The sequence below is a fragment of the Delphinus delphis genome, chromosome 13 (genome assembly GCF_949987515.2).
Source record: "Delphinus delphis chromosome 13, mDelDel1.2, whole genome shotgun sequence".
Lineage (NCBI taxonomy): Eukaryota > Metazoa > Chordata > Mammalia > Artiodactyla > Delphinidae > Delphinus > Delphinus delphis.
In genome coordinates, this window is record NC_082695.1 from 8,330,727 (window position 1) to 8,353,005 (window position 22,279).

At 35.9% G+C, this 22,279-nt stretch overlaps 1 protein-coding gene across 7 annotated transcripts in view; it reads left to right on the forward strand.

The window, feature by feature from the left end:
• Nucleotides 1-22,279, forward strand: part of IFT81 (intraflagellar transport 81) — a 103,907-nt gene that overhangs the window by 52,357 nt on the left and 29,271 nt on the right. For 6 of the 7 annotated variants that reach the window (XM_060029357.1, XM_060029356.1, XM_060029354.1 and 3 more), the window contains one exon: nt 16,037-16,186. In XM_060029357.1, the coding sequence (XP_059885340.1) occupies nt 16,037-16,186 (150 nt within the window). Of the gene's footprint in view, nt 1-489; nt 670-16,036; nt 16,187-22,279 lie in introns of those variants that run through there. The other variant, XM_069541345.1, reaches the window with a different exon arrangement.

The following is a 22,279-nucleotide window of genomic DNA, read 5'->3' on the forward strand; positions in this document are numbered from 1 at the left end:
TGGTAAGTTTTACATTAAGTATATTTAACTACAATAAAACACACATACAACATATGCTAATTCATCCTCTCAAAAAGCCTATGAGGTAAATATTATCTCCATTTTATTATTGAGGAAATAGGCTTAGAGAAATTTAAGTAACTTGCCTGAAGTCACACAGTGAGTTGCAGAGCAAGGATTTGAATCCAAATCTGAATGCCTCAGCAACTGTGCTCCTAAGTGAATGCTGAGCTATTCTTCAAGACACTATTAGAATGAGTTAATTTTAAGATTCATATTTGACTCTAAATAGGACCACATTGTAGACAGTCATTAACTGGAAACAAAAGCCTGCTAGAAACTTGCTAGAAACTTCATTCCTTGATTATCCATATGTAGATGTTTGATTAATCTTTTCTTGGAAAAATTTAGGAATGTGACTGTGTAAGGATAAATGTAACAAATACTATACATATAGTAATTTATATTCCTTTGTCGTTTTCTCTTTAGAGGTGTGCATTTTGAAGTACATTTTGATGCTTCCTACTGCCATTAAAGTCAATATTCCAGATGTTATATTTCGTCTAAGAATTTTAGCTCTTCTGATTGCACAGGACAAGTGCTACGGGCATTTGTTCTTACTAGATGTTTTCATTTGTGTTCCCTTGATTTTTCTTATTAAAAAAGATGAAGAGTCTAAAAATACTTCTTGCTTTTCTTATACTTTGGTTATCACTTTAACACTGTATTTTCATTGTATTGCCTTGTAGTCAATATACAGGAATAAGCACAGCAAAATCTTATTCTGCCAGACTTCTGACATAGGTAGGAATTTCTCAAACAGTTGAAATTATCTTCTTAGTGATGGAGATTTTCTTGCCAGTCTAGTCTATCTTGATTTCTTTCTCTTCAAACAAGTGTTTGCTAGGTGATAAAAAGGTTAAGTTTAGAGACTACAGTTTCTGACATAACTGAAAATTTATAATAATATCTAACTCTCCTTTATATCATGAAGTTTTCTATATTGGATTTAAATACATAATAAAGTATAAGTCTCATGGAATTGATATTCTCAAAGAATTTTGACTGCCTTCATCTCTGAGAGGAATCACCCCAAAATGCTATGGAACTTTGATCCTGACCTATTTATTATTCTTATCAATAACTTAGATTAATTATAATAAGTAATGTTTATTATGTAATTACAACGTGCCAGATAGCATAATAGGTTTATTATGTACATTATCTCATTTATTTCATTGAGGTATATGAGATAGATATGATTATTATTACTAGTTTTTACAAATAAGGAAACTACGGCACACAGAGGACTTACGCTAACTTATCCAAGGTCACATTGCTAGTAATTAGTGGTACCATGATGTGAATTGCAGTAGTCTGGCTCCAGAACCCTTAATAATTTTCACATGACATGACAGGAAGCTAGAAGGAATAGTCAATCTGAGATGATAGAATTGTGATTCAAAATCATCTTGGTAGTTAAAAACATTGTGCTTAAGCAAACAAAGTGTCATTAATGGGATTATAAATAATAATGTCATAGAATCTGAGTTTTATCTGCTGCTCAGAAATCATCCAATAATAATGCAGCTTTAAAAAACAAAATGTTGGGAATTCCATGGCACTCCAGTGGTTAGGACTTGACGCTCTCACTGCTGGGGCCCAGGGTTCAATCCCTGGTCGGGGAACTAAAATCCCATAAGCTGCGTGGCTTGGCCAAAAAAAAAAAATTTTTTTTTAAATTATACTCTATTCATAAAAATATAATATCCCATTTATGTGAAATTATGCCTGGAATATTATTTTACATTTTTGGCTTCATGTTTTAAGAAAGACATAGTCAAGCCAGAGTCTAGATGAAGGTGACTAAAACAAATGAAAAGTCTGGAAACATTCACAGAAAGAATTAATTATGAATTAGCTGAGAACAAAACACTAAAGAAAGACATAATAGAACTGCATTTTAATATCACAAGGATTATGGAAAGGATGGTGTGCAGAAAAGAGTTAACATAGCAAGCCTGAAACTGCTATTCTTAGAAAAACTTGCTTGCAGGATTGGCCCTTGGCTGGCATCTGGGAGCTTGGATTTTAGAATTCCCACCATTCCTTGATAAGAATGGCTCACGTGCCTAAACTGTATGTACAGACTGTGGTTTATGTTGAACACCTGCTTTCCTTCTTGGAGTCTGGAATTTTGGTATGGGCTAGGCAGAGTATGCCTATGTGACCAGCCCCTAGTAAAAACCCTGGGCGCTGAGTCTCTAATGAGCTTCCCTGGTTGGCAGCCTTTCACACGTATTGTTACAACTCGCTGTTGGAGGAATTAAGGGAGAAGACTCTTGGAAGCTTGCCCCTGGTTTCCTCCTGACTTCACCCCATGTGCCTTTTCCTTTTGCTGGTTTTGCTTTGTACCTTTTCACTGTAATAAAACATAGCCAAGAATATGACTTTATGCTGAGTCCTGTGAGTTCTCCTAGCAAATCATTGAACCTGGGGATGGTCTTGGGGACCCCTGATACAGATGGATTAGTATTATTATTGTTTTTGGATGGAATGTTCTTTCTGGATCTATTAAATTCATCTGGTCTAATGTGTCATTAAGGCCAGTGTTTCCTTATTGATTTTCTGTCTAGATGAACTGTCTATTGATGTAGGTGGGTATTAAAGTCCCCTACTGTTATTGTGTTACTGTCAGTTTCTCCCTTTATGTTTGTTAATATTAGCTTTGTGTATTTAGGTGCTCCTATCTTGAATGCATCTATGATTGTTATATCTCCTTGTTGGATTGATCCCTTTACTATTATGTAATGTCCTTCTTCATCTCTTGCTATAGTCTTTGTTTTAAAATCTATTGCGTCTGATATTAATATTACTACCTCAGCTTACTTTTTGTTTCCATTTGCATGGAATACCTTTTTCCATCCCCAAATCAAACTGAATTCAACAATACATTAAAAGAATCACACACCATGATCAAGTAGGATTTATTCCAGGGTATAAAAAATAATAATAATAAAATAAAATAGAATAATATTTTAAAAATCACATTATGCAAGTAATATCTGAATACATTTTCATGGTCTGAAAAGCAAACAATACACATAAAACAAAAGTCCCTATTGATTACCTCCTATCCCCATTCCCAGTCCCTTAGACCCTTTTCCAAAGAGAAACCGCTGCCACCAGTTTTGTAAACCCTTTCAGTCCTTTCTCTGGAGATAGATACAGATACAGATAATACCGTTTTGTGAGTTTTAAAAAATATGAATGGTATTATACCGTGTGTATTGTGCAACTTGCTTTTAATAACACGTCTTAGAGATTTTTCCATGTCAGTAAATGAAGAGGCTATTCTCTAGAGGTTAAGAGGATCAGCTCTGAAGCCAGAACACCTATGTGCAGATCTCACCTCTGCCACCTATTAGATGTTCAACCTAACAGTTAATTACAGCAGTTACCTAACTGCTCTGTGCCTCAGTTTCCTTATCTATAAAGTGGAGATAATAACAGTACTCACCTCATATGGTGGTTGTGAGGGCTAAATGAGTTAATACAACTTAGCAGTATACAACAGTGGCTGGCTTATAGGAAGCACTTCATAAATGCTACCTACAGTTATAATAATAATTATTATCATGTACTTTAAAATTTTTAATTGCTACATTGTGTTCTATAGAATGTATGTACAATTTCTTTATTCCATCCAAGGGCATACAAGAGCATCTGTTTCCTCTGTTATTTAAAACAGCACTTGATCCTCAGTCCTTTATTTTTTTATCATTCTGACAGTATTTCATTTTAATTTTCATTTTTCTTGATTAAGATTGAACATCTGTCCACATACATGTTTGGTCACTTGTATTTCTTCTGTCGTTTGCCCTTTTATTGTCTTTCTTCATTTTTTTCTAATGGATTGAATGTATTTTCTTTTTTTTAATTTTTTTTGTGGTACAAGTCACATAATATAAAACATACTATTTTAACCATATTTAACTGTACAGTTCAGTGGCACAAAGTACGCTCACATTTTTGTACTAATTGAATGTTTTTCCTTATCTGTTTCTCATATTTTTACCTATATTCTGGATTAATCTGGGTAATTGTTTTCTTCTAATCTGTCATTTGTCTCTTAGCTTTGTATACGCTGTGTTTTGTCACACAGAGGGTTTTCTTCCCTGTTTTTTCCAAACAGTCTTATTGAGATATAATTAACATACAATAAACTGCATATATTTAAAGTACAAGTTGTTTCTGTTGTTCCATGCTATGATAAGTGGGGGCTACTGTATTACATGGCAAATTTATGTTTCTGATTAGGTATTTAAAAATAACTTTATACAATAAAATAAACAATTATGGTTAGGAGGAAGACTTACATATAAATAATTTTTCCTTATCAACTGAAGTACCAAGACATTTTAAATGTTATCAATTTTCTAATGAAAAATTATGTATCTAGATTAGATTATACAGTTCTATTCAGGTTTTCTACACATTTACCAAGTGTCTTTTACATGCCAACTATTAAGTAAATGGTGGTGAGAAAGAGATATGGTCCTGCCATCACAGAGCTTAATGGTTTCTTAGGGGAGTCAGAAATTTAACAAGTGATCTTAAGTGAGCTGTATGTTAGAACACACATTAACAGAGTGGTATGGGAATACATTTCAGGGTTATGGGGTGTGAGCTGGGAAAATAGTAACATGGTGTGATTCGTGGGAGACATGCTACTTCAGCTCTTTCTGTTATCTTAAAATCATACTGATCACAGCAACCTTTTATTGACAACTCAGAGTCATAATTATGAACATTAACTATTATACTATGCTATAACACTGTTTTTCTATCTCCTCTCACACTGAATCCTGCATAAAGCAAGATATTTCTATGTAAACATTTTTATAACACTTCAAATTATGGAAAAATAAGGTCACTTAATATTAAAATTCTGTCCCAAAATATGAAGCTATCATAGCATGGAACAACAGCAACAATTTGTACTTTAAATACATGCAGTTTATTGTATGTTAATTCTATCTCAATAAATCTGGGGGAAAAAAGGGAAGAAAACCCTCTGTGTGACAAAACACAGCACATGGTAAATATGATTTTTACCCATTCATAGGCAACAATCTGAGCCTAATGATTTTGTCTCACTTATGGAAGAGCAAAGAATAGAAGCTCTACTTCTTGTAGTAGTGCTGAATAGCTACTGGTCTTTACCGTTTTCATCACCTTGGTACCTCTGAATCTCTGCATTAATTATTTGAAAAGCAAAACAAAAAATTAGCCCCCCAATGATGTCATGCTAGTACCCTTCTCAGAACTGTGATTGAAATGAATGCGTGCCTTTTGAGTCTGAAATTTTTTATAGCAACAAATGAACCTTTGGTTAAGGTTCCATTGTCATTTCATGCATTGAAAGGTCACTCCTGGTTTATGGTGTACGAGTTTAAAGTTCGTTATGTTTTCTTCCCAAACCTTACAAGAAGCTCAGCTGTTTTGCAGTTAATGGCTACTTTTACAATGTGCTTGATCAAATAATATGAATAAGCAGCTTAAGAAAGAGCCAACCAATTCATTCTACAGCTACTGACAGAAATCCTAGAGCTAAATTGCAAAGATTATGAAATCTTCTTTAAATACTTCAAAGAGAAGCACAATGAAGATAAGGGATCCTGGCAAGATTAGCTGCAGCTGTCAGATTCTGAAAAATTAGGAATCAAATTTTGACACTTGTAATTGAATCATCCACCCTTCTAAGTGAGCCCAGGCAAACCTGTGATATTTTTAGAGCCTTTCAAATCACATTACACTCTTTAGAGTTCATAGCAGGACCTAAGGCCCCTAAAATTTCCCAGGAGATGGAACAAAACAGAATCAAATAAATTTGGCCCAATTCACTGTAATAGAAGTAGGGTGTTATATATGCAGTTTAGGTAATCCCACAATGTTAACTCAAAACGTGAAAACTTTTCATAGAAATTTTTTTTGAGAGTTAACTGCTTGGACAGCAGTTGAAATCTCCATTCGAGATATAGTAACAGCTGTGTGGTGGTGATTTGATTTATAACAGAAGCAGGGAGACCTTGGATGGTATGATTACCTGTGTTTCCCAGATGGATGTTCCTGTACCACAAGTTTCTATTAAGACAGATTTCTACTAGCATATATCATATTGCTTATTATAGACTCTCTCAAGAGAATCAGCAGTTAACTATCCACTACCATATGTGGGTAATTGCATTGTTTATGCTTGGCTTGGTGAGATTTTCTAATTTAAAGTTGAAAACATAGTACTAACAGGTTGGAAAAAGGTTTGAGTAGTATTTGTATGTCTATATATATTGCACTTGTTATGATGGGTGATTTGAAAAGACTAACATTTTAGCAGAACACAAAAGTTGCTTTAAAACATTTTTTCATGCCTTAAAGCAAATAGCAACTCTGAGACGAGACTTCAGGGAGTCCAAATGATTTATGAAATGAAGCATGACTTAAAAGATGGCCTTTTCAGGTTTTCTGCAAGTCTGAATTCAGACAAAATAGGAACACTGACAAATGGGCAAAAAAAATTATGGCCATTTGGGCATATTCGTTCTACTCTTGAACAGTTGGTGTTATCCATTTCATACCTAACTCTCTTGGGCCTATTTCTGTAGTTTTCTGTGCTTAAAAATCATTTGATGAAATACCTGACAAAGATGTGATTTAGTTAATAAGTGGAAAATAGCATGAATAGTGGACTAACAGGATTTGAGGACAGAAGTATTCATTCTATTCCAGTTTTTCTAACTTTCTGAACTTTGATGAGTTGTATTAATTTCTCTATAGGTTTCTTCCCTGTAAAAAGGGGAATAGTATTTTTAAAAAATGGTTCTTTGTGGTTCTGGACAATATAAAGTACTTATTGTATAAAGTCTTCACAGCTAATTACTGTGAAAATAGTTTCACACCAGATATTGAGTTGGAAATTTGCAACAGGAGCAGAGATTCTTGTTTCCACATAAATATCCAGAATGATGTCTGGAATCCAGTAATACTTTTGAGTTCCAGATAAGCTTGAAAAGCATTTGTAAATGGTTACATACTTAGGGAAATAAGCTGCCTTGTCCTTTTAAAAAGCTTGCCTAGATCATTACTATTAAAGGTTCTAAAACATATTAAATGGGTAAAGGAGAAAGAAGATCTGTCAAATACCATTTTGATCACAGAGGAGCTGAGTCTGTAAAATCGGTTCTGAAGTCAGAAGTAATTAAAACATTAATCTTACTGATCTCAGCATCTAAAATGATGGCTGCTCTTTCATAAATGACAAATTTAGATTACAAATGTGTATTGGACCAAATGATTAGTAATAACTGCTATAATGGGCCTTCCTGCACAATGGCAATCTTTGCTTGATTGGCCTGCTATAGTGCACTATTGAAAACTTTTTCCTTAATATTCCAAGGATTTATTGCTTATTTCCTATGCCAGAGTTCCTTTAAAATATTTTTTTAACTTAAATATTTAAGAAATAAATCTCAAAGAATTCACTCATAACCCTACGTGCCCAACACAACAGCTATTTTTATTTCTTCATTCTCTCCCAATCTTGGTTCATAGACATACATACAAACATTTTACATAGTTGTACTCAGAGTATGTAGATTTGTAGTTTCTTGCAGTAGTGATTGTTCTGTTTTAGTTCTAAAGAGCATTGTGTCACCCCTAGACCTTTACTCTTCTGTTTGTTCTAATTACTTGACATTTCCTTGTTTCTTAGTATTTAGAAGGAACAGTAAATTATCTCATTTTCTAGGTACTTTTTAACTGTGTTCAAACAAAATGACAGATATTATTAATCATTATCCATTATTCAATTTTTATAGAACTTTAGTACGTTTTATAGATCTTATTTAGAAACCTCCCCAAGGTCACTTTAAGTGGTGGGGTCAGGATTTGAAATCATGTTTCTCTGACAACACAGCCCGTTGGTCTCAACAACTCTCTGAACTGCTTCTGTGACCCTATTGTACTGCTCCTAGGACCTTTAATGATTAATTTATAAATTTGTGAATTTTTGCTCAGATAAGTTATTATTACACAGAATTATGAGTAAATTTAATTTTTAATACCCTAAGTCTATTCAAAATAAAATCTATCAGCTGTTAGGTTTTTGTTGGTGATGGGCTTTTTTGGGGTGGATTGTTCTTTTAATCATAATTGTTTAGATTAATACAAATACGTAGTTTAAAAAGTAAAACGGGGGGCTTCCCTGGTGGCGCAGTGGTTAAGAATCTGCCTGCCAATGCAGGGGACACGGGTTCGAGCCCTGGTCCTGGAAGATCCCACATGCCGTGGAGCAGCTAAGCCCATGCACCACAACTACTGAGCCTGCACTCTAGAGCCCGCAAGCCCCAACTACTGAGCCCACGCACCACAACCACTGAAGCCCATGTGCCTAGAGCCCGTGCTCTGCAACAAGAGAAGCCACAGCAATGAGAAGCCCATGCATTGCGAGGAAGAGTAACCCCCGCTTGCTGCAACTAGAGAAACCCCGTGCGCAGCAACGAAGACCCAACACAGCCAAAAATAAATAAATAAAATAAATAAATTTATGGGAAAAAAAAGTAAAACGGTATCAATATTCTTATGTATGTCTCCCAGTGACTATGAGCAAGGGTTTTTCCAGGGTAGTGTTCCGTTTCTTACCTTTTTTCACAATATGACACTTAAAGAAAATGGTTATTGTTTAGCATACTGAGGTAAAAGGATAAGGCTGCTTATAGCTGAGGATGACTGGCTTTGGAGTTCTTTATAATATCTTGCACATCTTGGCACACCCATAATATTTGTGCCACATGAATATACTGGAGCATACCCCATTCAGGATGAACTGCCCTGGAACAGTGCTTCTCAAAGTGTGGTCTGAAGACCAGTTCTAGTCTACAAACTGTTAAGTTACTAAGCCACAACCATATAAATTAAGAGGAAGCATTTAGAAACGTTTATAGTAATTTGATATTGTATAGACATTTTTGTTATTTTATAAAAGTATCCAGTCCACAAATGGTTAGAAATTTTTAAAAACTGGTCCATCACCATAGCTAAGTGTGAGAAACCCTGCTGTTTGTGGGAGTGGAGTTGATGGGGCATGGGGTGAACACAGGTCAACTTTAGTAGGTATGCCAAGTTGTCTTCCAATCTATTGTCCTAAATTATGTATCCCTCACTCTCAGTGGTGTATAAGTGTGCTATTTCCTCCACATCTTCAACAACACTTAGTATTGAAGGACTTTTTAATTTTGCTAATTGGGTGGGTATTACAATGGTATCTTATTGTGGTTTTAATTTGCATTACTAATTTGATTACAGATGAGGTCAAACGTCTTTTAATATGCTTATTGGCCATTTTGGATTTTCTTTTCTATGAAGTGACTATTCAAGTATTTTATCCATTTTTCTGTTGGATTATTTGCCTTTCTCTCATTGATTTGTAGGTTTAATTTATGTATTTTTGGATACAAATTCTTTATTGGATTATGTGTTGTAAATATATTCTCCCAACTTGTGACTTATATTCTTAATATCTTAATATATATTTTGATGAACAAAAGTTCTCAATTTTAGCAAAGTCAAGTTTATCAACATCTGTTTTCAGTTTGTGCTTTTTTTGTGTTTTATTTAATAAATCCTTTACTATCTCAATAATCATAGTAATATTTTCCTATATTCTAGAGTTTTCATTCTGTCTTTCACATATAAGTCTGTAATCCAGTTGGAATTGATTTTTATGCATTATGAAGTAAGGGGTCCAATGATTGAATATTCTATTCTTTTTTTAAATTGAAGTATAGTTGTTAGTCTCAGTGTTAGTTTCAGTTGTACAGCAAAGTGATTCAGTTATGTATATATTTTTCAGATTCTTTTCCATTATAGGTTATTACAAGATATTAAATACATTTCCCTGTTCTATACAGTAAATCCATGTTATCTATTTTCTATATATAGTGGTGTGTACCTGTTAATTCCATAGTCCTAATTTACCATGCCCCCTTCCCCTTCAGTAATCGTAAGTTTGTTTTCTGTGTCTACGAGTCTGTTTCTGGTTTGTAAATGAGTTCATTTGTATCATATTTTAGATTCCACATGTAAGTGATATCATATGATATTTGTCTTTCTCTGTCTGACTTACTTCACTTAGTATGATAATCTCTAGGTCCATCCATGTTGCTGCAAATGGTAGTATTTCATTCTTTGGTATTCATAGTATTTCATTCTATGGCTGAGTAATATTCCATCATGTATATATACCACATCTTCTTTATCCATTAATCTGTTGATGGACGCTTAGGTTGCATCCATGTCTTGGCTATTGTAAATACTGCTGCTATGAACAGTGGGGTGCATGTGTCTTTTTGTTAAATTTTATTTATTTATTTTTGGCTGCATTGGGTCTTCGTTGCTGTGTGTGGGCCCCCTCTAGCTGCAGTGAGCGAGGGAGCTACTCTTCGTTGCAGTGTGTGGGCCTCTCACTGCGGTGGCCTCTCCTGTTGCGGAGCACGGGCTCTAGGTGCGCAGGCTCAGCAGTTGTGGCTTGTGGGCTCTAGAGCACAGGCTCAGTAGTTGTGGCACACGGACCTAGCTGCCCCGTGGCATGCGGGATCCTCGCGTACCAGGGCTTGAACCTGTGTCCCCTGCACTGGCAGGTGGACCCTCAACTACTGAGCCACCAGGGAAGCCCCATGTGTCTTTTTGAATCAGAGTTTCCTCTGGATATATACCCAGGAGTGGGATTGCTGGATCATATGGTAACTCTATTTTTAGTTTTTTATGGAACCTCCATACTGTTCTCCATAGTGGCTGCACCAATTTACATTCCCACCAACAGTGTAGGAGGGTTCCCTTTTCTCCACACCCTCTCCAGCATTTATTATTTGTAGACTTTTTGATGATGGCCATTCTAACTGGTGTGAGGTGATACCTCATTGTAGTTTTGATTTGCATTTCTCTAATAATTAGCGATATTGAGCATCTTTTCATGTGCCTGTTGGCCATCTGTATGTCTTCCTTAGAGAAATGTCTATTTAGGTCTTCTGCCCATTTTGTGATTGGATTTTTGTGTTTTTTAATATTGAGCTGTATGAGCTGTTTGTATATTTTAGAAATTAAGCCCTTGTCAGCTGCATCATTTGCAGATATTTTCTCCCATTCCATAGGTTGTCTTTTCATTTTGTTTATGGTTTCTTTTGCTGTGCAAAAGCTTATAAGTTTGATTAGGTCCCATTTGTTTCTTTTACTTCTTTTGCCTTGGGAGACTGAACTAAGAAAACATTGCTACAGTTTACATCAGTGAATGTTTTGCCTATGTTCTCTTCTAGAAGTTTTACGGTGTCATGTCTTATATTTAAGTCTTTAAGCCATTTTGAGTTTATTTTTGTGTATGGTGTGAGGGCTGGGGTAATACAGCTCTCCAGCTTTCCCAACACCACTTCCTGAAGAGATTGTCCCTTCTCCATTGTATATTCTTGCCTCCTTTGTTATAGATTAATTGACCATAGGTGTGTAAATTTATTTCTGGACTCTCTATTCTGTTCTACTGATCCATATGTCTTTTTTTGTGCCAATACCATGCTGTTTTGATTACTGTAGCTTTGTAGTATTGTCTGTAGTCTGGGAGGGTTATGCCTCCAGTTTAGTTCTTTTTCCTTAGGATTGCTTTGGCAATTCTGGATCCTTTGTAGTTCCACATAAATTTTAGGATTATTTGTTCTAGTTCTGTGAAAAATGTCATGGGTAATTTAATAGGGATCGCATTGAATCCGTAGATTGCTTTGGGTAGTATGGCCATTTTAACAATATTGATTCTTGCAATCCAAGAGCTTGGGATACCTTTCTGATTTTTGGAATCATCTTCAGTTTCCTTTTTCAATGTTTTATAGTTCTCAGCGTATAGGTCTTTCACCTCCTTGGTTAGGTTTATTCCTAGGTTTTTTTTTTTTTTTTTTGGATGTGATTTAATTTTATTTTCTTATTTATTTTATTTTATTTATTTGGCCGTACCACATGGCTTGTAGGATCTTAGTTCCCTGACCTGGGATTGAACCTGGCCCCTTGGCAGTGAAAGCGTGGAGTCCTAACCACTGGACTGCCAGGGAATTCCCTTGACATGATTTTAAACAGAATTTTTTTTTTTACTTTCTCTTTCTGATATTTCATTGTTAGTGTAAAGAAATACAACAGATTTCTGTATATTAATCTTGTATTCTGCTACCTTGCTGAATTCACTGATGAGTTCTAATAATTTTTGTGTGAAGTCTTTAGGGTTTTCTATGTAGAGTATCATGTCACCTACATATAATGACAATTTTACCTCCTCCCTTCCAATTTGGATACCTTTTATTTCTTTTTCTTGTCTGATTGCTGTGGCTAAGACTTCCAATACTATGTTGAATAAAAGTGGTGAGAGTGAGTATAACTTGTTCCAGAATTTAGTGGGAAGTCTTTCAGCTTCTGGATGTGGGTTTGTCATAAATGGGTTTATTAGATATGTCCCCTTCTATACCCACTTTGGTGAGAATTTTTTATCATGAATGGATATTGAATTTTATCAGATGCTTTTTCTACATCTATTTAGATGAGCATGTGGTTTTTGTCTTTTCTTTTGTTGATGTGGTGTTATCACATTGATTGATTTGCATATGTTGAACCATCCTTGCATCCCTGGAATGAATCCAACTTGATCATGGTGTATGATCCTTTTTACGTGTTGTAGGATTTGGTTTACTAATGAGTATTCTATTCTTTTCCCTCAGATTTATCATGCCAGCAATGTACATAAACAAAATCCCTTTGAGATCATTAATAAAAGGTTCCTAAGACCCAAAAGTTTGAAAATCACTATTACAGATCCACAAGAAAGGCTCCAATTAAAAAATGAGCCAAAGACAGGCATATCATTTTAAAAAATCCACACAAATGCACAATTAACATGGCAAAAAGTGAAGTTCCCTAATAAAGAAATGCAAACAAAATATAAGATACTATTCTGCTTATTAAATTGACAATTATAAACAGTACTATAAATAGCCTTTGAAGGGCAGTTTGGCAGAAGGTATCAAAACCCAATAAAAATAAAAAAAAATAAAACTAAGTTAAAGGTAAAAAAAAAATTTCCTTCTGACCATTTTTGGGAGTATGGCCTATAGAAATTATTAAGAATGTGTCTCAAGATTTAGCTTCAATATTTTTATCATGGTTTTTTTTTCAATAATCTGAAAGTTCAAAAATAACCTAAAATCCAAATGATAGTTTGAAAAAACTTCCAATGGAAGAAAATCATGGATAATGCATTTTTTCCCCTCTAATTCCTCTAATTCAGTCTAAGGTAATGGAACCCTTAGAGTGCTTTGATGGCCACCTATTGCTTAATTTTATGGAACTGTCATTAATCTGACCCTGACTCCCTTTCCCCTAGGTAGTTTGTCCAGTGAATGCCAAATAATAACCAATCAGCATAGAGCACATTGAGTAATCGGTAGGTTTGTTCTTTCACCAAAAACATTTATAGCTTTTAGCTTTTAAAAATAGTTCCAGAGCACAGCAAGATAGAGAAGGGGAAGATTGGCCTAGATAATACAGAGGATAGCAGATGAACAGGATTGATTTCATTTTGGGCACTTTGCCCAGGACACTTTTAATAGAACATATAGTTAGTCTGGGGATTCTGAATCAGTGGTTATGTCAGGCTTACACATTTATTCTTTAAAAGGAAAAATTGCAAGTAATTAGATTCTAGGTACATTGGTATGACTAAATTTTTTAAACTGTTTCTGTAATACAGCCGTTGATAATTTGCTTTTTGTGGGCTGGATTCCTTAATATTAAAACTAACTCAGTCATGAATAGAAAAATATTTTGAACTTCCTTCCTCTAAAACACAATGTGTTCCTCATTTCTTTCAAAGTTTAAGTCACGTTTAAAAAAGATGTCTAGGGCTTCCCTGGTGGCGCAGTGGTTGAGAGTCCGCCTGCCGATGCAGGGCACGTGGTTTGCGCCCCGGTCCGGGAAGATCCCACATGCCGTGGAGCAGCTGGGCCCGTGAGCCATGGCCGCTGAGCCTGCGCGTCCGGAGCCTGTGCTCCGCAACGGGAGAGGCCAAAAAGATGTCTAAACTAGGAATTAGAGGGTTATTTTTATGTGAAGAATTTTTAATCTTACTATTTTTAAGGACTTTGTATAGTCAGGAATCAATCAAGTCTTTAAGAAAAAAAAAAACCTAAATTTTAGAAATGTTCTCCTTCCTATTTTGCTACCTTACCATTTATAATTACTGACCTTAGATTTAGCCTTTAAAATTAGGAGGTAAAATACCGTATGATAATAGAGTTTGCATTGGGATAGTGGCTTTGAGTGAATTTTTTCTGTTTTCTAAAATTTCAGTAATACATTCATTACTTTTATTATTTATAAAATTATTTATAACCCCCCCCCCAATTATCCTTGTAAAGAATTGGGCATTTAAAAGGCTAAGATTATCAAAGAATTTTCTCATATTAGGTAATATGGAGGCTTACTTTTGTTTTGAAGTGATGAGTTTAAGTATAATAAGCCAGATTCTTACTATGGACATTTTAAAAATAATGTAGTTAATAAAAGGTTGGAGCAGAAAAAAATATTTTATGTAGTAAAAATTCTTAGTACTAATGGTACATAAGAGAAAGTGATTTTTTTTATGTGTTATGTTTCTGTTTCAGAAATACCAGAAAATTTTCACATTTGCTTCTCATATTGAGCAACACTTTTAATGAGCCAGTGCCTTGGGACCTTTACACCTGCTGTTTCCTCTACTTGGAATGCTCTTCCTTGCTTCTTTGTCCTTCCTCTAATGTATTCCTGCTACTTCAGTCTTGGCTTAAATTATTTTTGAGAAACTTGTCGAAACCCACCTCCCTAAAATCCAACCCCACATTTCCTACCTTCATCACAACCCAGTTTAAACTCCTGTTATTTATTCTCAGGGCCCCTTCACTGCTTCATAATGTTCACCATGGTTGTGAACATCAGTTCAGTGTTTATTTCCCCCACTATTCCTTAAGCTTGATGAGGGCAGGACATGTGAGCATCTTGTTTAGCATTGTATTCTCTGCGTCTGGCACAGTGCCTAGTACATAATAGTTAATAAATAGTACTTGTCAAATGAATTCCTTTAAATATCCACTTCACTTGTTTTTCCAAACTCTTGTTGGTATTATTTAATAACAGAGTCTTTCCATTAGAGTAGTTATAACTTTAATATCATTAGTAGGTAAATAGCTGAATTAAGCAACTATGAGTTCCCACTAATTTGGAATATTTTTAGCTTTTTAACATTTGGGATGAACTTCAGATGCTTCTTAGGGTATATGGTCACAGTACCTTTCTTAAATGATAAATAGTTACTACAAGTGTTGACTATTCTGGTTGGCTATTTTAACCCCAGTAGATCCAGTGCCACCAAAATAGTACAGTACATAAGAGGTATCATGATAAGACCACAACCAGAAATGGTCTTCTACTTCCTTCTTCTTCTTTTTTAATATTTATTTATTTAGTTATTTTGGCTGCGCCAGATCTTAGTTGCGGCATGCAGACTTCTTAGTTGCAGCATGCATGTGGGATCTAGTTCCCTGGCCAGAGATTGAACCCCGGCCCCCTGCACTGGGAGCATGGAGTGTTACCCACCGAACCACCAGGGAAGTCCCTTCTTCTTCTTTTTTTATAGTGTTGAAGTTTCTGTTTTCCTAATCCTTATTTGTAAAGCCCAAAATAAATAGCTTTTGTATAATGATTTACAGTGTTTAATGGGTCCAAAAAATAAAAACATACACAAAATATTTTAACTGAACAGTTAGTCTTTCCAACTTTTCTAATAAGACTAAGTTATTATTATGTACTTGTGACCCACATGTAGGATGGTAGAAAAGAAAATTTTTCTAGTACACTGAGGTTATATATATTTAGCAACTACTTTTCTACTTATTAAACTACATGTTATGTTCTTTTACAGTTCAAACGATATGTCAGTAAACTTCGAAGCAAGAGTACAGTTTTCAAAAAGAAGCATCAGATAATAGCTGAATTTAAAGCTGAATTTGGTCTCTTGCAGAGGACAGAAGAACTTCTTAAGCAACGTCATGAAAATATTCAACATCAACTGGTAATACACTGTTATCTTGGGGTTCTAAAAGTACAAATGCCAGGAGGTTTATAGGTTATAGCCTTTTACTGAGGTCATTGTTTTTATTAGAAAAACCATAAAATTATTCATTTTCTCTGATTAATTACAGAGATGACATAAGAGCTGATTTTTTGTATTTTACTATAGCAGTAGGCACTAACTTTTTTATGTGTTCTGACTTTGGGGTAATTAATAGAAGTTGAATTCTATTAAGTAGGTTTTTCTTTTGGTTAGCTAGTTAATATGACCAAAATGATCATACCAAGAGATTGACTATAAAATAATTTATTTATCGTGGCCTGCTGGGCAGAAATCTAAGCAGCCACTTCCCTGGAGCTTTGGAAAGAAGTATCCAGGGAGGGTTCTGTGTGGAGGTTTGCCTGCAGGCTTGTTCCTTATATATTTGTGCCTTGGTTGTCAGAAAAAAGTTAAACCCAGAGAAATCCCTTTAGCAGCAAAGCTATTCTCATCGTGGGTACCAGTTCCTCTGAGTTTTCTTGATTTGGCTTTTTTTTTTTCTTTTACCCATGGGGAAATGATTTCATCAGGATGTTGGCTTACCAGCTAGCAATAATCTGGTAGAGGTGAATGAAATTTGAACCAGTTGTAATTAGCTGGCAATATGAACTTTTCTGTCTCATGCTGCTGAATATTGTTTGCTTCTAGGGAACTTAAGATTGAAAATTTACAGTGCATCAAACATAGATTCTCACAGCACTAAACATAGATTGTAACAGCACTTTTAAAATTGATATGTAGTAACTGCATTATTGCTCACTTTAAAATATTTTCTCATTTTCATTGTGATTTCTTTGACCTATGGTCATTGCTTAAAACCAAACACTTGGGGGTTTTCTAGTTACCTTTCTGTTATTCATTTCTAGCTTATTTCCGCTGTAACCAGGAAACATACTCTGTGATTTCAGTCCTTTGAAATTTTTGAATGTTGCATTATGGCCCAGCATGTGGTCTGTTTTGATCATTGTTCCATGTGCAGTTGAGAAGAATATATATTCTGCAGTTGTGGGGGATGGCATTCCATAAAAGTCAATTCAGTCCAGTATGTTAACCATGATACTCAAATCTTCCATGTTTTTTTTTTTTAACATTGCTATTGGAGTATAATTGCTTTACAGTGGTATGTAGTTTCTGCTTTATAACAGAGTGAATCAGCTATACATATACATATATCCCCATATCTCCTGCCTCTTGTGTCTCCCTCCCACCCTCCCTATCCCACCCCTCTAGGTGCTCATAAAGCACGGAGCTAATCTCCCTGTGCTATGCGGCTGCTTCCCACTAGCTATCGATTTCACATTTGGTAGTGTATATATGTCCATGCCACTCTCTCACTTCATCCCAGCTTACCCTTCCCCCTCCCCGTGTCCTCAAGTCCATTCTCTACATCTGCGTCTTTATTCCTGTCCTGCCACTAGGTTCTTCAGAACCTTTTTTTTTTTTTATGATTCCATATATATGTGTTAGCATACAGTATTTGTTTTTCTCTTTCTGATTTACTTCACTCTGTATGACAGACTCTAGGTCCATCCACCTCACTACAAATAACTCAATTTCATTTCTTTTTATGGCTGAGTAATATTCCATTGTATATATGTGCCACATCTTCTTTATCCATTCATCTGTCAATGGATACTTAGGTTGCTTCCATGTCCTGGCTATTGTAAATAAAGCTGCAATGAACATTCTGGTACATGACTCTTTTTGAATTATAGTTTTCTCAGGGTATATGCCCAGTAGTGGGATTGCTGGGTTGTATGGTAGTTCTACTTTTAGTTTTTTAAGGAACCTTCATACTGTTCTCCATAGTGGCTATATCAATTTACATTCCCACCAACAGTGCAAGAGGGCTCCTTTTCTCCACACCCTCTCCAGCATTTATTGTTTGTAGGTTTTCTGATGATGGCCATTCTGACTGGTGTGAGGTGATACCTCATTGTAGTTTTCATTTGCATTTCTCTAATGATTAGTGATGTTGAGCATTCTTTCACGTGTTTGTTGGCTATCTGTATATCTTCTTTGGAGAAATGTCTATTTAGGTCTTCTGTCTATTTTTGGATTGGGTTGTTTGTCTTTTTGATATTGAGCTGCATGAGCTGCTTGTAAATTTTGGAGATTAATCCTTTGTCAGTTGCTTCATTTGCAAATATTTCCTCCCTTTCTGAGGGTTGTCTTTTTGTCTTGTTTATGGTTTCCTTTGCTGTGCAAAAGCTTTTAAGTTTCATTAGGTCCCATTTGTTTATTTTTGTTTTTATTTTCATTTCTCTAGGAGGTGGGTCAAAAAGGATCTTGCTGTGATTTATGTCATAGAGTGTTCTGCCTATGTTTTCCTCTAAGAGTTTTATAATGTCTGGCCTTACATTTTGGTCTTTAATCCATGTTGAGTTTATTTTTTGTGTATGGTGTTAGGGAGTGTTCTAATTTCATTCCTTTACGTGTAGCTATCCAGTTTTCCCAGCACCACTTATTGAAGAGGCTGTCTTTTCTCCATTGTATATTCTTGCCTCCTTTATCAAAAATAAGGTGACCATATGTGTGTGGGTTTATCTCTGGGCTTTCTATCCTGTTCCATTGATCTATATTTCTGTTTTTGTGCCAGTACCATACTGTCTTGATTACTGTAGCTTTGTAGTATAGTCTGAGGTCAAGGGGCCTGATTCCTCCAGCTCCATTTTTCTTTCTCAAGATTGCTTTGGCTATTCGGGGTCTTTTTGTTTCCATACAAATTGTGAAATTTTTTTGTTCTAGTTCTGTGAAAAATGCCATTGGTAGTTTGATAGGGATTGCATTGAATCTGTAGATTGCTTTGGGTAGTATAGTCATTTTCACAATGTTGATTCTTCCAATCCAAGAACGTGGTATATCTCTCCATCTGTTTGTATCATCTTTAATTTCTTTCATCAGTGTCTTATAGTGTTCTGCATACAGGTCTTTTGTCTCCCTAGGTAGGTTTATTCTTAGGTATTTTATTTTTATTGCAATGGTAAATGGGAGTGTTTCCTTAATTTCTCTTTCAGATTTTTCATCATTAGTGTATAGGAATGCAAGAGATTCCTGTGCATTAATTTTGTATCCTACTACTTTACCAAATTCATTGATTAGCTCTAGTAGTTTTCTGATAGTGTCTTTAGGATTCTCTCTGTATAGTATCGTGTCATCTGCAAACAGTGACAGCTTTACTTCTTCTTTTCTGATTTGGATTCCTTTTATTTCTTTTTCTTCTCTGATTGCTGTGGCTAAAACTTCCAAAGCTATGTTGAATAATAGAATAATAGTGGTGAGAGTGGGCAACCTTGTCTTGTTCCTGATCTTATTGGAAATGGTTTCAGTTTTTCACCATTGAGAACGATGTTGGCTGTGGGTTTGTCATATATGGCCTTTATTATGTTGAGGTGAGTTCCTTCTATGCCTACTTTCTGGAGGGTTTTTATCATAAATGGGTGTTGAATTTTCCAAAGCTTTTTCTGCATCTCTTGAGATTATCGTATGGTTTTTATCCTTCAATTTGTTAATACGATGTATCACATTGATTGATTTGTGTATATTGAAGAATCCTTGGATTCCTGGGATAAACCCCACTCGATCATGGTGTATGATCCTTTTAATGTGCTGTTGGATTCTGTTTGCTAGTGTTTTGTTGAGGATTTTTACATCTATGTTCATCAGTGATACTGGCCTGTAGTTTTCTTTCTTTGTGACATCTTTGTGTAGTTTTGGTATCAGGGTGATGGTGGCCTCGTAGAATAAGTTTGGGATTGTTCCTACCTCTGCTATATTTTGGAAGAGTTTGAGAAGGATAGGTGTTAGCTCTTCTCTAAATATTTAATAGAATTCACCTGTGAAGCCATCTGGTCCTGGGCTTTTGTTTGTTGGAAGATTTTTAATCACAGTCTAATTTTCAGTGCTTGTGATTTGTCTGTTTATATTTTCTATTTCTTCCTGGTTCAATCTTGGAAGGTTGTGCTTTTCTGAGAATTTGTCCATTTCCTCCAGGTTGTCCATTTTATTGGCATATAGTTGCTTGTAGTAATCTCTCATGTTCCTTTGTATTTCTGCAGTGTCAATTGTTACTTCTCCTTTTTCATATCTAATTCTATTGATCTGAGTGTTCTCCCTTTTTTTCTTGATGAGTCTGGCTAATGGTTTATCAATTTTGTTTATCTTCTCAAAGGACCAGTTTTTAGTTTTATTGATCTTTGCTATTGTTTCCTTCATTTCTTTTTCATTTATTTCTGATCTGATCTTTATGATTTCTTTCCTTCTGCTAACTTTGGGGGGTTTTTTGTTCTTCTTTCTCTATTTGCTTTAGGTGTAAGGTTAGGCTGTTTATTTGAGATGTTTCTTGTTTCTTGAGGTAGGATTGTATTGCTATAAACTTCCCTCTTCAAACTGCTTTTGCTGCATCCCATAGGTTTTGGGTTGTCGTGTTTTTATTGTCATGTATTTCTAGGTATTTTTTGATTTCCTCTTTGATTTCTTCAGTGATCTCTTGGTTATTAAGTAGTGTATTGTTTAGCCTCCATGTATTCATGTTTCTATTTATATTTTCATCTGCTTATTCCATCAGTTATTGAAAAAGATGTTTTAGAATATCTATGATCTTTTTCCTTTTAGTTCCATCAGTTTTTGCTTTACATCTTTTCTTAAGCTGGGTTCCTTAGAAGCAGAGCCTGAGAGGGGAATACTTGGTGCAAATGATTTACTGAGGGAGGGAGTACCTTCAGAAGAAAGGGAATGAGGGAAACAGATGGAGCAGCAGAAAAAAGCCAAGCAAGGATGTATTCCCGACTGAAAACAGCTTCATTTAGATCCCATGAGGAACTCTGGAGCACACATTGCACCATGAAGTTGGTTCCACCTTGAGGCAAGGGCACTGGCCTTTTATACTCCCATATCAGTCAGTCATTGGCTATTGCACGGTATAACCTTCTAGATGAGGCAGCCCCCATTGGGCTAAGGGCATGTTCTGGAGAAGGGGACATCTGTGAGCCATTAGCAGTCAACACTCATTGCAGCTTGCAGATGAGGTTTGAGTAGAGCACCAACAGCATTCACTATAAGCCACCCCTTGTACTCCTGAGATCTACTTGCTTCTCACATTAAAGTCACTCCATCCTGGTATAGTTTATACAGGATTACAGTTGGTCAAAATTTCTAGGAAAACAGGAGGGTGAGGAGGACAAATTAAAACTCTCTTTGCTTCATTTGGTCCCAAGGACATAATTGATACTCAATATCTCCTTCCTCTACCATCCATCCTAGATTCCCCACACCTTTGGCTAGCACCTCCAGTGGTCTATCAGGGGTCCCCAACTCCCGGGCCATGGACCGGTACTGGTCTGCAGCCTGTTAGGAACTGGGCTGCACAGCAGGAGGTCAGCAGTAGGCAAGCCAGCAATGCTTCATCTGCCGCTCCCCGTCGCTGGCATTACTGCCTGAACCATCCCCCCAACCCCCACCCTCCGCCGTCTGTGGAAAAATTGTTTTACACGAACCTGGTCCCTGGTGCCAAAAAGGTTGGGACTGCTAGATGACTCACTTGGTGGGATGACTCAGTCCCTCATCCTTAAGAGGTATGAGATTCTAGTACAATGCCCTTATCAGGCTGTGGTTGGTAAACTTACCCATTTACTGTTAAAACTGGGCATGAGAGTACCAAGATATGCCCTAATGGATCACCTGAATGCCAAACTTATTCCTATCTGTCCCTCATTATATAACAGCATCTGTATACCCTTAAAATATTCTGCCAATAAATCGCTCTTTTCTTTGCCTGCTGGTCTGTGGGCATGAGGAGCCCAAGTGACAAGATGGTAGGCAGAGCATTAAGTTTAAAGGGCTTCTCAATGTGCCTTCCGGTGGAAGCATGTGCCTTACGGAAACCAGAACATTTATACCCACAGAGCCTAAAGTTGTCAAGAAGGGAAGTATAATTCCCTGTGTATGAGTTGGAATTCTGGTGAGTGATAACACTCATACTTTCATCTCATGGTTCCAAGACCCATGTATTTTTGGGTCTTTGGATCTATTTGGAACCCAACACCATGTAATGGG